The 15315-nt window shown below is 36.3% G+C and overlaps 2 protein-coding genes and 1 pseudogene across 2 annotated transcripts; 1 reads left to right on the top strand and 2 right to left on the bottom strand.

Moving 5' to 3' along the window:
• Nucleotides 1–2553: 2553 nt before the first annotated feature.
• On the bottom strand, nucleotides 2554–4644 carry LOC122068887 (clavaminate synthase-like protein At3g21360). The gene is made up of 3 exons (XM_042632798.1): nucleotides 4170–4644; nucleotides 3827–4080; nucleotides 2554–3107 (listed from the first exon to the last, which is right to left on the bottom strand). Exons 1-3 carry the CDS (start codon nucleotides 4527–4529, stop codon nucleotides 2762–2764), a joined length of 960 nt encoding a protein of 319 aa, XP_042488732.1. The 5' UTR covers nucleotides 4530–4644; the 3' UTR covers nucleotides 2554–2761.
• Nucleotides 4645–10211: 5567 nt separating this feature from the next.
• On the top strand, nucleotides 10212–10961 carry LOC122068897 (annotated as a pseudogene).
• A 294-nt stretch (nucleotides 10962–11255) lies between these two features.
• Nucleotides 11256–13355, bottom strand: LOC122068880 (clavaminate synthase-like protein At3g21360). Its single transcript, XM_042632792.1, has 3 exons — nucleotides 12915–13355; nucleotides 12572–12825; nucleotides 11256–11689 (listed from the first exon to the last, which is right to left on the bottom strand). Exons 1-3 carry the CDS (start codon nucleotides 13272–13274, stop codon nucleotides 11614–11616), a joined length of 690 nt encoding a protein of 229 aa, XP_042488726.1. The 5' UTR covers nucleotides 13275–13355; the 3' UTR covers nucleotides 11256–11613.
• Between the last annotated feature and the right edge of the window lie 1960 nt (nucleotides 13356–15315).

Genomic DNA, 15315 nt, shown 5'->3' with positions numbered 1-15315 from the left:
TTTTTCGCACTAATTTATTTTCCAATGCCATTCTACTAATGCTTCTATTCAATGAGGTGAAGACATATAGGGGCTACGTCGTTTGGCTCCAAGGGAAATTATAGGGAAGAGAAATTTTTAAACTTAAAAAAGGAAATCTTTGTAATCATGACCTAGTGTGATTATATCACTAACTCCAAATCATTCTATATTTAGTTAACAAATTTCAATTTATTTTGCATCCAAAACCCTTTGCTATAAAATAAAAATTAAAAATTACATGCAAAACATATCATTGTTAAATATAATAAAAAATTTAAATAATTAAGACAATCACATGGTGTAATAATTGTACATACAATATCAACATGAATCGTTTGTATAAGAAAATTTTAGCCTTGATTTTCTTTAAAACTGATTTTTTTTTCATCAAAACAGTATCAATGACTAGCTATACCGATACCTCAAACCATGTTTCTAAGGGCCCATTTGATTTTGTTTCTCCAATTTCTGTGTCTAGAAACACCAAAAACCGTTTCTATGCTAAGAAATGATTTTTGGAATTACAAAATGGTGTTTGATTTTTCTATTTCCCAAAATGTTTTCAACAATGTAATTGAGTTCAAGACATAAGTGAAGGCACGGTACTGTAGGAATGCAACTCACTAATGAAGGCATGTCATTGGAGTTGTAGGTCTGCTTCATGGAGATGAGCTTCAGAAGGATGAAGGCAACCAGAAACTGTGAGCTTCATACAACCAAGTTGGAATCACCGCATCTGGATAGCAAAAAGTTTCAACAATGAGTTGGGGTTTGGGTAGGTCGGGTGAAGTATTTGGGTTTTCACAATTTTTGTCGCTCCCACTTGTTTCTAGAAACAAAAAAACAAGTCTAACTTGTTTCTCCATTCCTGTTTCCAAACACAGAAATATGCATAAATTTTTATTTCTGTTTCAAAAAACAAGTGAAACAAAATACAAAAAGCAAACGGTTTTTTGGGTGTTTCCGTTTCTAAGCACAGAAAAATGAAAAACCGTTTCTAGAAACAAAATCAAACGGACCCTAATGTCTAGAAACAGCAGAAATGGATTTTCAATTTTTCGAAAATAGTAACGGTTTTTTTAGTGTTTAATAAACCTGTTTCTTGAAACATTTTTTGCAGATATAATACCACTAAAAAATACAAAGTATCATCGGATACCCAAAAAGGAGAGAGGGTTCAATTGCCTCTTTTTAGGTTTAAATAGTTAAGAGATTTATCGGGCACAATAACATTTTTTTTTCTCAAATTCGTTTTTAAAAACGACGAAACAAATTGGATTTGTTTCATCAAAGTCGTTTCTAAAATTATAAATAGGCATAATTTTTTATTTATATTTGTAAAAATGGATGAAACAAAACTACTTTATCAAATGTATTTTAAATTGTTTCTCCATGTTTGAAAACAAGAAAACATAGAAACGAAACGTTAGCAAATGATGCGTAATTTCTAATCCACCCCGGGGTAGTCAACCATTCATTCACATTTCTCCAACCAAAGTTCTACAATGAGAGAGAGAGAGAGAGAGAGAGAGAGAGAGAGAGAGAGAACGCCCTGCTTGGATTTAAAAATTAATTCTCCTCCCTCATTCTCTTTCTTTTCAAGTTGTCAATCATGGACAAAAGACATATGGTCCATCCCTATCACTCACGTGGTGTCATTGGAGAAGACCAAGCTTTTTCCGCTCTCTCCCTCCTTTCAAGCTGTCAGCCATGGACGAAGACATATGGTCCATCACTCAGGTGGTGTCACATGGGGAAGACCAAACTTTGTGACACATAAGGTCAAGGCTACTAATGTCACCAAGCTTTTTGACACCTAAGGACAAGGCTACCAATGTCATCAAGCTTAATCCACTCAAATTGTTGGATTTAATATCTTTTGTCCAAACGTCAACACATCATAAATGGCAAAAAAAAAATTTCTTTTTTTTTTTAATTTTCTTTTCCTATAGAAGCATGGTCTTAGGTATCGGTCTCGACCGATTCACTGTAGATCTGTATTAGATTAGATCGAACCATTTTGCTTGTTGAAATATTAATTTTTTTATTATTACCATTTTTTTTATTCAAAAGAATCCATTGTACAAAAAAATAAAATAAATAAATTCCATATGTAGATCACAGTGGAAAGGGATGCTAGTCGGCTCGGTGAAGTTGTAGGCCCAGTAGATCAGATCAAGAGTGATTCCTCACTTATCCTGTCAGGAGTCAGTCGAACGCTCGAGTATAGATTCTCTATGTTCATGTGAACGGCCGGGACCAACCGGCCTGTAGATGTAAAAGGATCCATCCATAGGCCTGACCTGAAATCGTTTGTCTACGAACAAAACAAAAACAAAGTAAGTTGTTAATAATAGTTCATGAGACCTCGAATTCCCACGTTCCAGCGTGCATTATGCCAATAAGACACCATATAAAATTCATTTTCTTACAAAAACCTCATTCGAATTCATCATTTATTACTTACATCTTCGTGTGTAACCTCAACAACCAAGACTCTGGAAATTCACTTTATTTCAACACCAAAAGTTGAAATCTAAACGTTGAAATATTCATCATTAATTGAATTAAACAGAAAATTAAGCATCTATTCGGAGTCTTCGCAGATCTCTTAGTATTCCACATAGTGCAAACTTAAAAGTCTTATACATGAGTTTCCATTTCTTGAAAAGAAAAAAAAAAAAAAAAGGCCTTGCCTCTTAGATGCAATGCACACGCTACAATCCAACGATGTTCAACTTCACTTACACACAGACACTAATACAGTTCTTGGTGGCTTCCCAGGGCGCCTGGCATGTTGAACAGTGAAGTTATCAAGTAATAACACATCTCCTTTTTGCCACTTGATATCGACACAATTCTCATCCAAAATATCTTTGAATACCTCAAAGGCCTCAGCAGGAAGAGCACTTCCATCCCCAAAGGTTACTTTCATGTCTTTTTCATTACTTGTGTAACCTAAGATGGTATTGAACCAAACCCTCTTTCCTTCAAGTTCTTGAATTGGATTTAGAGGCCCATGTACAAGGTCTGCACTCCCATCCTTGTTGAAGTTGATGGAGCATGAACGTAGCCTTTCGGAAGCCCTAGAAGAAAACCAATACAAGAAGATTAATAACAACATAAATAATGTTCCAAATGTTGATGAGCCTAAAGAATGATATGATTTTGTCCATTAAAAAAGAGAAAAAGGAAATCACACACAGAGGACAACGATTTATGTGGTTCATCTAAGATGGCCTCACATGGCTGAGCGATAAATCAAAGGTTTCATTATTCTAAAGAAGAAATTACAAACTCTCACCCACAACTCCATACGAGACTATTCTCTATATGGAGACTTCAGCCACATTACAATATTAGAGAAACCCTAATTCTCTGAAAAACAAAATTTTACATGGGTGACTGATAAACCAAAGAGTTCATACATTATTCTAATAAAGAAATTGCAAAACCCCATCCACACTCTCATACGAGATCATTCCTGATATAGAGTTAAGTCGCATTATTATATAAAGAAAACCTAATTTTCTAAAAATAAAATTTGTATAAAATTATTATAATTTCCTAAAAATAAAATTTGTATAAAATTATTATTTCTTGAATTTTAAGATCTGACCTCACCAATATCTCCAAAGAGTTGAACAAACCAATGTAAAACTATGAACCTAACACCCAACATTTATCTCTTAATAAATTTTTTTGGAGAACTGGTAAGAGACCTCACATGTCAAATTTCAAGTTCAAAATGATAATAAGTCACCAATGCTAGTACCATTTTAATTCTTCAGAAGTTTATACGTACGTTTGCTTTGCTTCATCTTGATCTTCTGTTTGTAGAAACCATTTCCAAGACCTGCCGCTAATAATACCAATATCATTCTCTTTTGGAAGACTCCGGCCAAATACACAACCTTTTTCCATTAACTCGGCAACAAATTCCGGCAACCTTTCTTCCATCTTTTCTACTACAATAGGGCTTGGCACAATTAATGTCTCGCCGCCTGCCGGTGGTGGTTGGGAACAGAAAAAGAATAGCTTGGAAGGGCAGTCCTTGGTCTTCATCATTCACCCAAAGTCATTAAGTGTATATATGTCAAACAAACAAACAAACAATCAAAAGATCTAGAGAGAGAGAAAGAACTAACCAGGGACATTTCATGATGGAAGATGATGAATTTTTCAGGAGGGGCTTCATTGGTGGTGTGAACCCTATCAGCAATCTTCAAACGAGATGCAACTCCCCAATACTCCATTTCTTCCCATCCGAATGCTTCCACTACTCCTCCAAACTCTTCAGCAGAGTTAACTCGGAATCCCCTAAACAGAATCGCCGAGTGACGTTGCAGTAGCTCTTCCACCCACTCCCTCTTTGCTTTCACCATCTCTATCAACTCATTTGAACCATACTCAATACCCTCTCCATTCTTTGGAGGGTTCAGTGTCTTTGGGAACACTACACCCCCAAATTTCTTCTCTTCTTCTATCCTTCCTTCCACAAACTCCATATCTCTCTCTCTCTCTCTCTCTCTCTCTCTCTCTCTCTCTCTCTCTCTTATGCTGACAAGTCTGTGTGTGTTTATAATCAGTCTTCCTCTTCCCTCCTTCACATCACCATCCCCCTTCTCTTTCTCTCTCTAACCATATGTCCTTGAAGTGAATATTTGTGGCTACTGCGATATCACGGAATGATATCTAGATATCAATAATTGAATGAAAGAGACAAATTAGTTTTTCCAGGGACAAATCTTTTTTTTTTTTTTTTTCCTTTTCTCAAAATATCTTCATTCACCCCCGACGTCAGTTACACCACACACCTTTCTTTTCTTTTTTCATTTTTCATTTTTATCCCCATTATCCATTATCGTATGTTTGGTTATATGAAAAATAAAAGAGGAGGGAAGGGAAATGAAATTTTCATACTTAAAAAATATATATATATAATCATTACCCATATGACTTTAACATTTACTTCAAATCTTTCCATATTTGGTTATAAAATTTCACTTTACTTTGCATCCAAAACCCTTCGCTATAATATGTAAAATAAAAATTACATGTAAAATACATTATTACTAAATATGATTAAAAAAATGAAGAAGTTTATACAATCATACGGGTGATGACTATAAACATTTCTTTTTAAAGTATAAAAAATTCACTCCCCTTCCCTTCCCTCCCGTCCCCTCCCGTCCCCTCCCCTCCCCTCCCCTTTCCTTTAAATTTTCATTGTAATCAAATGGGGCCTTAAGAATGTGCTTATAAATAAATACATTATCTAATAAATAAAACTGTACTTTTTATTATTTAATCAAATCATCTACTTTTTAAAATGCATATAGAGACACAAGTGACAAAATATGGGGTAACCATGATTAATCTAGGTCAGGCCAGCTAGTCGAGCCAATTAGGGTCAATCAAGATCAGGCTGGGCCTAAACTGAGATATGACATTCTGACCTAAGACTGGGCTGGGCATAGGCTGAGTTAGAAGAGCTTAGGATGGGCTGGGTTTTTTCAAACTCGGCCTTTTGACACAGTGTGTGTGAGAGAGAGAGAGAGAGAGAGGTTTTATTGCGAGTGACAAGAAAAGCCCCAACTGATTCAAGATAAATCCCAAGACAAATCCTATGGAAAAAAAAAAAAAGAGACTAAACCACTTTATATAACCCATAGGTGAACATACCCTCTCCTAGTTTCATCTGTTATCATTGGATGAGCAATGGTAATGATAACCCATAGGTGAACATACCCTCACCTAATTTCAATCATTGAATCTTAAGCTGTGTTTGGTATGCATTATTCTCAGAACACAATCTAGAATTGTTTGATAGGCATTCTCATTCTAAATTCTGGTTTTAGAACGGGGTTGAGAATGGCATCGTTCTAGAACGGGTCCAAAGAGCCCTTCTGCGCTTTCATTCTTGCATCTTGCTTTGCTTCAACTCGTGGAGACTAGCGGATCACCTACATGGTGATTCTTCGACCAAGTGGCGTTTTTGGATAATAGTTATTGTTTGAAGACTACTTGCAAATTAGATCTTGGTGCTTTGGGGATTCACTGCAAGTCTTTGGTTCATTTGAGGACAAATATATATTCTCATAGGACATGGATAAAAACTCTTCAACTTTGATTTATAAGGCCGCTGTTGAGCATGAGAAGGATGAGCAACCTTTCAGCTAAGGATGTGAATTTGTAACCGAAACCGTTTATCAGTATCGAACCGATCCATTTACACCAAAACCGCAAAACCGTTTGATAAATAGTGCCGTTATGGTTTCAAGTTTCAGGCCGATTAACTAAAAAGGTCGGGTTGGTATTAACCGTGAAACCCGTTGGTTTCAAACCGAATTGAACCATTTAAATCGAATCATTTAAACCATTTAAACTGATCCGATTAATCCGTATAACAATTAAATAAAGTAGTGGTAGTAATCCGTATAACAATTAACAATTAAATTAAGTGTTCATCCTGCTTTGGTATGATTTATTGCAATTCAATTCAAGTTTAAGCTTTAGATCATGAACTTGTAATCCATATATGTTACTATATTATTATGTTATCACAAATGAGGTGTTTTGGCTAAATCACCTGCATTTTAATATTTTATGCTGTAGAATGCTGGATTTAGATATTGTATGATATTATTTCTATATGTTTGAAAATTGCCATGCAAAGAATAACACTAGATTATCAAATTAAGACATACCATCGTTAATATAGAATCTCTTATTTGTGGTTGCCAATTATTTTTGGATAAGCTTATGATCTTCAGTTTAGAGATGGTTGCAAGTTATAACAAATCAATTGTGAACCGTTTTACAAACCGTATGAAATAAACCGAAATCGAAACCGTTTAAAACAGTAAAATCGACACCGTTTAGAAACCGTGGAAACCGAAACCGTTTACTAAACGGTCACGGTTTTAGAAAGTGGAACCGTTTAGTAGATGGTACAATTATGGTTTTAGTCAAATAAAGTAAATCAAACCAATCCACACCGTTTAAATCAAAATCGAACCAATTAACACCCTTACTTTCAGCAGTGTGGAACAGTGGAAGCGTGAGAAGAGAAATAAAATTGTGGGTTGTCCTAACATGATAATGGGCTTTCCAAAAGGTCCATAAGACAACATGGGCTTAGTAAGATGGGTTAATAGGTTGAGAACAAGGCCTGGTTTAGGGGGGAAAAAGAAAACAGGAGACTAAAGCTATGTTTGGTAGCCAAGAAAAGAAAAAAAAAAATCAAAAGAATTTAAATTTGAGGAGAGAAAGACATATAAGTCAATCATTGCATCATGATGCCATATTTTCATATTGATGCAATGATTGGTTTATGTGTTTATCTCTCTCATCTAATTCAAATTCAAATTAAAAAAAAAAAAAATTCTATTCATTTCTTAACAACCAAACTAAGCCTAAGGTTGTGAGTGATTGACCCTAGAAAACCTGGGTTTGAATTATATTGGTGAGTCATAAGAGAAAAACAAATATAACAGGGTATGAAATACAAACAACCGACAAATATTGCCCAAGAGGTTTTTGATGAAATGTACGAGTATTCAATATCAAGAATGCATTTTAGCCAAACATATATTCTTATTCTCATTTTAAAGTGTATTTAACATTACATAAATGGAAATGAATACCAAACATATATTCTCTTTCTCATTCTCATTTTGAAAACCCTTTTTTAACTTCTACACTAAATATACTACATTAAATAACTTTTGAAAATAGGGACAATAAAAAAAAGGGGGGTACAACTTCTAAGTTCAGCACCTTGATGATAAAGTTTTCTATCTGTGAGTGGCCCTCGCCCCTCACACCACAAACGTAGGGGCCATGCAATAACTGTTGTGCCCCTCTTGGGTCTTCATCCATCTAGGATGTTCTCTGTTAAATCTACTTACAAGTTGGGTGCCCAGTAATCTCCTTCCAAATCCATATTTGTAGCAAAAGCTAGAGCTACTCAAAAAATGGTCTAGAAAGTTGTGTGGAACTCTAAGATCCGTCCCAAAGTGCGATCTTTTATATGTAAGGCCTGCTTAGGTGTTATTGGTGGCAAATCTCAAGCATCGTGGTATTGTTGACTTTGATGTTTGTCTTGGATGTGGTCTTGGTGTTGAAACAGTGGAACATGCACTCTTCTATTGCCTGTGTGACCTAGGTGTGGCTCACTTCTACCGTCTCTTTGAGGGTTGCATATAACCCAAATCTCCTCATCTTTGACTGGATTCTAAGGTGGGGGACAAGTGCTTCGTTCCTTTAATAAGGATAAACAAATATTCTTTGCCACGCATGCTATTACCTTGTGGGAAATTTGAAAATTGCGTAATACAAGGTGCATTATAGTTTCTATCCCTCCATTCCACCCCTAGGTGAATTCAGTGAATAGAAGCATCGAGAAGGTTCTTTCTCTTTTCCTTTTGCTATAAAATATAAATTAAAATTACGTGTAAAATAAATCATTATTAAATATGATAAAAATTTTAAATAATTTAGACAATCAAATAATATAATGATTATACATACAGTATTAATATAATATCGACATGAATCGTTTGTATCAGACAAATTTAGTCTTGATTTTCTTTACATCTTTTTTTTCTTACCCTAATTATTTCATCAAAACATTAACGATGTCTAACTATACCGATACCTAAAACCATGATTCTAACCCACTCTAGGATAGTTAACAATTTATTTCCATTCTCCACCCAAAGTTCTGCAAGAGAGAAAAAGAAAAATCCACCTGTTTAGATTTAAAAATTAATTCTCTCTCTCTTCTATTTGTCAGCCATGGAAAAAGACATATGGTCCATCCCTATCCCCTATGACTCACGTGGAGAAGACCATGCTTTTTGACACATAAGGCTACCGATGTCATCAAGTTTAATCCACTCAAGTTGTTGGATTTGATATCTGTGGTCAACACGTAGACACATTATAAATGGTTAAAAAATCTTTTTTTTTTTTTTTTTCTTCTCCTCAACAAGCATGTTCTTATGGTGTCGGTCTCGATGGATATTGATTCACTATAAATCAATTGTATTATATTAGATCAGACCGTTTTGTTTCTTGAAATATTAATACGTTAGGCTTCCTTTGGTGTGATTTATATTTATATTTATTAATTATTTTTTAGAAATTATTTGTAACGATAAATTATGGATCACAAATAGTATTTGTTTGATTACTATTTATAAAATAGATTATATAATGAGAAAATATGTTTCAATTTTCACTTTCAACTTTGAGCTTCAAGCGAGAGAGATGATAAGATTTAGGGTTTTTTATTGGAAAAAATTAATAATTTACCATTGATTTTGAGTAGTTTAATATACATACTCATTTAAGATAGCAAAAATCAACATAAATGATTTATTGCCACAAATCACAAATAGCTTGAGCATAATTTGTGATTTGTGATTTGTGATTTATTCTAATTTATTATAAATAGAAATAAGTATTATAAATTATACCAAAACACTTGTAAAAACAAAAATAAGTCAAATAAATATAAATAGAAATCAAACCAAAGGGAGCCTTAGTTGTTTTTTTTTCTTTTTTTTACCCACTTTGAGTCCGGATCAGGTTTCCATACAATTTTTGACACAAAAGAATCCATTATAAAAAAAGAGAGAACAAGTAAATCCCATATATGGATCAAATACAGTATAAAGATCACGTTCATACAAGGACTTGACCTAAATCACCCAATTTTAATGTGGGCTTATTACTTCCATCTTCGCGTGTAGCCTCAACAACCAAGACCAAGACTTCGTAAATTCCAATTTATTTTAATAACAAAAGTTCAAATCTAAAAGTTGAAATATTCATCATTAATTGAATTAAACAGAAAATTAAGCATCTATTTGGAGTTTTCGCAGATCTCTTAGGGCCCGTTTGATAACGTTTCTGCTCTTTCTATTTCAAGAAACGACAGAAACAGAAATTTCCGTTTCTGGGAACATAAACAGAATTTTGGGTGTTTGATAAACCTTGTTTCCGTTTGATTGGATGATTACAGTGTTATATTTACATTCTGGTGGATAACGATCGACGGCCATTTTCTTGAAGAAATAGATGCTCCGACGTGACAGCCGACTATTTCCTTGAACAAGACAGGCGTCAGAAGCTTATGCTTCTTGGCAGCAAATTGAGGGGTCGATCATCAAGGATGAATTTGGAGTTCAGATCATCAAGGATGTATGCGTCTTTAGCATCCTCAAAAGACATGGATCTTCTGTTCCCTTCGACTTCCAAGTATTCGGAAGGAGAACTGCAACAGAAAAGTAGAGAAAGCATGGTTTTCGATCGCCATCAGCAGCGGCAAGAGCTGAATTCCGGTCTGATGCGATTTCGCTTTGCCTCGAGCCCCCTGCTTGCAAATTACGTGGACGGTAGCAGCGAAGACGGAGAAGGAGGGAGCTGATGATTTCCTACAACCTCGTTCTTCAAGTCTCGAAGCGGAGAGCATGTTTGCGAGGTTCTTGTCTTGTGGTGGCGGTGTCGCTGGACCTCCCTCACCTGATATCCGTGAGATCGACGACAAGTCTCCAGCAGTATCGGCAACTCCCACCGGAGTGGTTAATCAGAGAAATTCTCAATTCGTAGCATCCATGAAGCACGAAGCATCTGAGGTTGTTCCTCAGCAGAATGGATACTCTGCCGCTGCTTCCCAAATGCTTTATCAAGCTCCGCCGCCAGCGCCTTTGCCCAGCCAGAGCTCAGCCTCCATGGATAATTCTTACAGGATGGTGAATTCGATAGTTATGGATCACAATCCTCCTCAAGTCAAGACTGCTAGCGCCAATTGCTCCAATCTTATCAGACACAGCAGCGGAGTCGACAGGGAAGATGACAGTGCCTCATCGGAATCTGCGGGAAGAAACCCAAATCGACGACGGCTGACAAGATGGAGAGGAGCTCTGTAGACGGAGCTAGTCGGAGACGGTGGTGATGGTAGTGATGCCAAACTCCGCCTTCAATATCGATTTTTTGTGCCCCCATTTTTGCTTCAAGAAACGGGCGAAACAACTAAAACTTGTTTCGTCATTCATGTTTCTTGAAGCATAAATTGTTATAAATTTCAATTTATGTTTCAAGAAACAAGTGGAACGGAACACTTTTACCAAACGGTATTTATGCCATTTCTGTGTTTCTGAGAACAAGAAAACACAGAAACACGTTTCTGGTTACGTTATCAAACGGACCCTTAGTATTCCACATAATGCAAACTTGAAAGTCTTATACATGAGTTTCCATTTCTCTTAAAATTGTATGCAGTGCACACACCTACTATCCAACTATCTTGCAGCTTTACTTACACGCAGACTAATACAGTTCTTGGTGGCTTCCCTGGGCGCCTGGCATGTTGAACAGTGAAGTTATCAAGTAGTAACACATCTCCTTTTTGCCACTTGAGATCTACACAATTCTCATCCAAAATCTCTTTGAATACCTCAAAAGCCTCATAAGGAAGAGCACTTCCATCCCCAAAGGTTACTTTCATGTCTTTTTCAATACTAGTGTAACCTAAGATGGTATTGAACCAAAGCCTCTTTCCTTCAAGTTCCTGAATTGGATTTAGAGGCCCAAATACAAGGTCAGCACTCCCATCCTTGTTGAAGTTGATGGAGCATGTATGTAGCCTTTCAGAAGCCTAAAGAAAACCAGTACAAGAAGATTAATAAGAACATAGATAATGTGAACATCCAAATGTAGATGAGCCTAAAGAATGATTTGTCCATTAAAAGAAAAAAAAGTCACACACAAGATAATGGTTTATATAGTTCACTGAACGATAAACCAAAGATTCTATTATTCTAACAAAGAAATTACAAACCCTTACCCACACCTCCATATGAGACCATTCCCTAATATAGACAAACTCTAATTTTTCGAAAACAAAATTTGGGTAAGATTAGTACTTCTTGGATTAAATTGAGATCTGACTTCACCAATATCTTCGAGGACTTGAACAAACCAATGAAAAGCTATGAACCTAACTCCTAACATCTCTTAATATTTTTTTGGAGAACTTCTAAGAGACCTCATGTTATAGCAAACACCAATAGGTACGAAAATAAATCAAGACATGTTCACATAACACACAGAGATTTAACAAGGTTTACACACTGGTGTGGTGTGTTATGTCCTTGGTCGAAGAAAAAGAAGAAATTTCACTATGTAGAAAAGAGATTACACCCAAACAGTAGCAAGAAAACTCGCTTTGAAACCCTAGCTTGAAAAACCCCAAAACACAACTACTTGCGCAAGATGATAGTACATTATATACTCTTCCAAATCGAGGTCGAACCCCTTACTTCCATCATTAATATCAAAAAAATCTCGTTCGAATCCCTACCAAAATATGTCGGAGCGAGTCATTTTTCAAAACAAATCAAGAATTCAAGACAAACTTTAACACCTCACATGTCAAATTTCAGGCTCAAAGGAGGATAACTGCCTCAACAGTTGATACAAAATAATAATATGTCACCCATGCTAGTACCATTTTAATTCTTCAGAAGTTTATACGTACCTTTGTTTGGCTTCATCTTGATCTTCTGTTTGTAGAAACCATTTCCAAGCCCTGCCGCTTATCATACTAATATCATTCCCTTTTGGAAGACTCCGGCCAAATACACAACCTTTTTCCCTTTGCTCGGTAACAAATTCCGGCAACTTCTCTTCCATCTTTTCTACTACAATAGGGCTTGGTACAATTGATGTCTCGCCACCTGCCGGTGGTGGTTGGGAACAGAAAAAGAATAGCTTGGAAGGGCAGTCCTTGGTCTTCATCATTCACCCAAAATCATTAAGTGTATATATGTCAAATAAACAAACAAACAATCAAAAGATCGAGAGAGAGAGAAAGAACTAACCAGGGACATTTCATGATGGAAGGTGATGAATTTGTCAGGAGGGGCTTCATTGGTGGTGTGAACCCTATCAGCAATCTTCAAACGAGATGCAACTCCCCAGTACTCCATTTCTTCCCAGCCGAATGATTCCACTACTCTTCCAAACTCTTCAGCAGAGTCAACTCGGAATCCCCTAAACAGAATGGCCGAGCGATATTGCAGTAGCTCTTCCACCCACTCCCTCTTTGCTTTCACCATCTCTATCAACTCACCTGAACCATATTCAAGACCCTCACAATTCTTTGGAGGGTTCAGTGTCTTTGGGAACACTAAACCCCCAAATTTCTTCTCTTCTTCTATCCTTCCTTCCACAAACTCCATCTCTCTCCACAAACTCTCTCTCTCTCTCTCTCTCTCTCTCTCTCTCTCTAGTACGGAGACAAGTTAATTTCTCTGTCTTTATAATCAAGTCTTCCTCTTTCCTCATCCCCCTTCTCTTTCTCTCTCTAACCATGTGTCCTTGAAGTGAAATTTTGTTTTTACTTCAATATCACACTATTAATTTAAAAGGAAAGCTATCTATATATCAATAATTGAATTAATTTAAAAGGAATGCTTTCTAGATATCTCTCATAAGCCTAGGTTGAGCCTGCCCTAGCCTGATTCTATGTCTATAATAATTATATTGTATATATAATGGAAGAAAGAATGTTACCGAATAATGTTGTGTATGTTTAGATATATGGAGTAATGTAGTTGGGTGTGGACATTTTTTCATAACTTGATTCCACTTTCCCATATGTCTGAATGTACACAACACTTTTGGATAGTCTTCTTTTTCCCTTATGAGGGAAAGATCTATGTCTGGTGTAAAAAGTACCCATGTGTGGGGCTAATAAATAAGAAGACTTGTGGGAACATATTCAATGCACACATCAAGAGGACAACATGATCGTTTGCACATACACCAATTTGAATGTTTCTTGTACCAAACTCTGGCAAAGCTCTTTTTTCCTATATGATATAGAAAATTTCATACTCTGGTTTTTAAATATCTTTATTCTCCACCGATATCAATCACACCACACACCTTTCTCTGTTCTTTTTCCTTTTCTATTCTTAGGAATGTGTGTATAAATAAATACACACTCTTTATTATTTAATCAAGCCACTCACTTTTTAAAGTGCATGTAGGGATACAAATGGCAAATACATGGGAGTAACCAGGGCCAATCAAAATTAGCCCAGTTCAATCCAACCCAATTAGGGTCAATCAAGATTAGGCTTGTTTGAGCTGAGATATCACAGCATGACCATGGAGGAGTTAGAAGAACTTACGGTGGGCTTACTACATTAGAAAATCAAGAATTCAAACATAATAAAAACTAGCATTAACTCTTGATAGTACCATAGGGTGCGGGAGCAGCAAAGTGAGAAGGTCCAACTTCCAGTGCATGCTGCTTCTTCCGCCGGGGGGGGGGTGGGAGATTTGATCTATGAAAGAGGAAGATGGCCCTTCCTATTATGGAAAATGAATCTTGTGAAAAACCCGACCCCCTTCTAATGGAAGATTTTCTACACTTATTCAATCTACGCAGAGCCCCAATTAGGGTCAATCTTTATGATCAAGAGGCTTAGCAGAGGTTCTCTTGTTGTCCCCTGCTTTGTGGCTTCATTATGAAGCGGCAGAACACTTACGTAGGGAATTCAGATCCTCTCCAGCAGCTGGGCTGGGCTGGGCTGGGCTGGGCTGGGCTGCGCAGAGAGGTTGCGTATGGCAAAGTTCCTATCCAAACTAGTAGTATTTTGGGGGGAGGCCGGGAGGGTTCCTTCCGCTGCTAGTGTGCAATTTTGAGCCTTTACAAAGGGTATTGTGAGAAGACCTTGAAATAAGGGAGGTATATATTATGGGCTCCCATATATTATATAAGAGTGAGAGGGTTTTTTTTTTTTTTTTTTCAAATGAAAAATTAAAATTTCAACAATTTATGTAGTAAAAAATATTTACATTTAACTCAATTAACTAGAAATCCCTTCTTCTATGCATTATCATATAAGCCAAGTGTTTAAAAAAAACCAAAACTTTCGACGATGGAAAGAAGCAAAAGTTGGCTATCTTGACTGAATTGTAAAGTTCTAGAACCAAAGCTGATTGTTCCATGGCCATTCACAAAAGCTGGACTTCTTCGCCAAGTTATGCATTTCATTAGAATCATACCAAACTTCCAAAATACCCCAATCTTGATCCCTTGCAAGCTTTAAACCTTCAAGAACACTGCAAGAGTCCACTTCGTCGCTTTTTTGTCATCAAAAAATTTGAAGCAATTAGAACAAAGTTCCTTTTAAAAAGGATGCCAGACACCCAATCTGGTATTTGTTTCTTGAAATCAGAAATTGTTGTGCATATCAAAATAGGAAAGTC

This window comes from Macadamia integrifolia, unplaced genomic scaffold, assembly GCF_013358625.1.
Source record: "Macadamia integrifolia cultivar HAES 741 unplaced genomic scaffold, SCU_Mint_v3 scaffold478, whole genome shotgun sequence".
Classification (NCBI taxonomy): domain Eukaryota; kingdom Viridiplantae; phylum Streptophyta; class Magnoliopsida; order Proteales; family Proteaceae; genus Macadamia; species Macadamia integrifolia.
The sequence above is the reverse complement of the archived record's forward strand: the minus strand, read 5'-3'. Positions and strand labels throughout refer to the sequence as shown.

Excerpts from the sequence above, each read along its gene's own strand:
- LOC122068887 (XM_042632798.1), bottom strand. The coding sequence starts at position 4,529 with ATGGAGTTTGTGGAAGGAAGGATAGAAGAAGAGAAGAAATTTGGGGGT. Across the intron at positions 4,081-4,169 it reads TCCATCATGAAATGTCCCTG|ACCAAGGACTGCCCTTCCAA; the intron begins GTTAGTTCTTTC and ends TGAATGATGAAG. Across the intron at positions 3,108-3,826 it reads CAAGATGAAGCAAAGCAAAC|GGCTTCCGAAAGGCTACGTT; the intron begins GTACGTATAAAC and ends GTTTTCTTCTAG.
- LOC122068880 (XM_042632792.1), bottom strand. The coding sequence starts at position 13,274 with ATGGAGTTTGTGGAAGGAAGGATAGAAGAAGAGAAGAAATTTGGGGGT. Across the intron at positions 12,826-12,914 it reads TCCATCATGAAATGTCCCTG|ACCAAGGACTGCCCTTCCAA; the intron begins GTTAGTTCTTTC and ends TGAATGATGAAG. Across the intron at positions 11,690-12,571 it reads CAAGATGAAGCCAAACAAAG|GCTTCTGAAAGGCTACATAC; the intron begins GTACGTATAAAC and ends GGTTTTCTTTAG.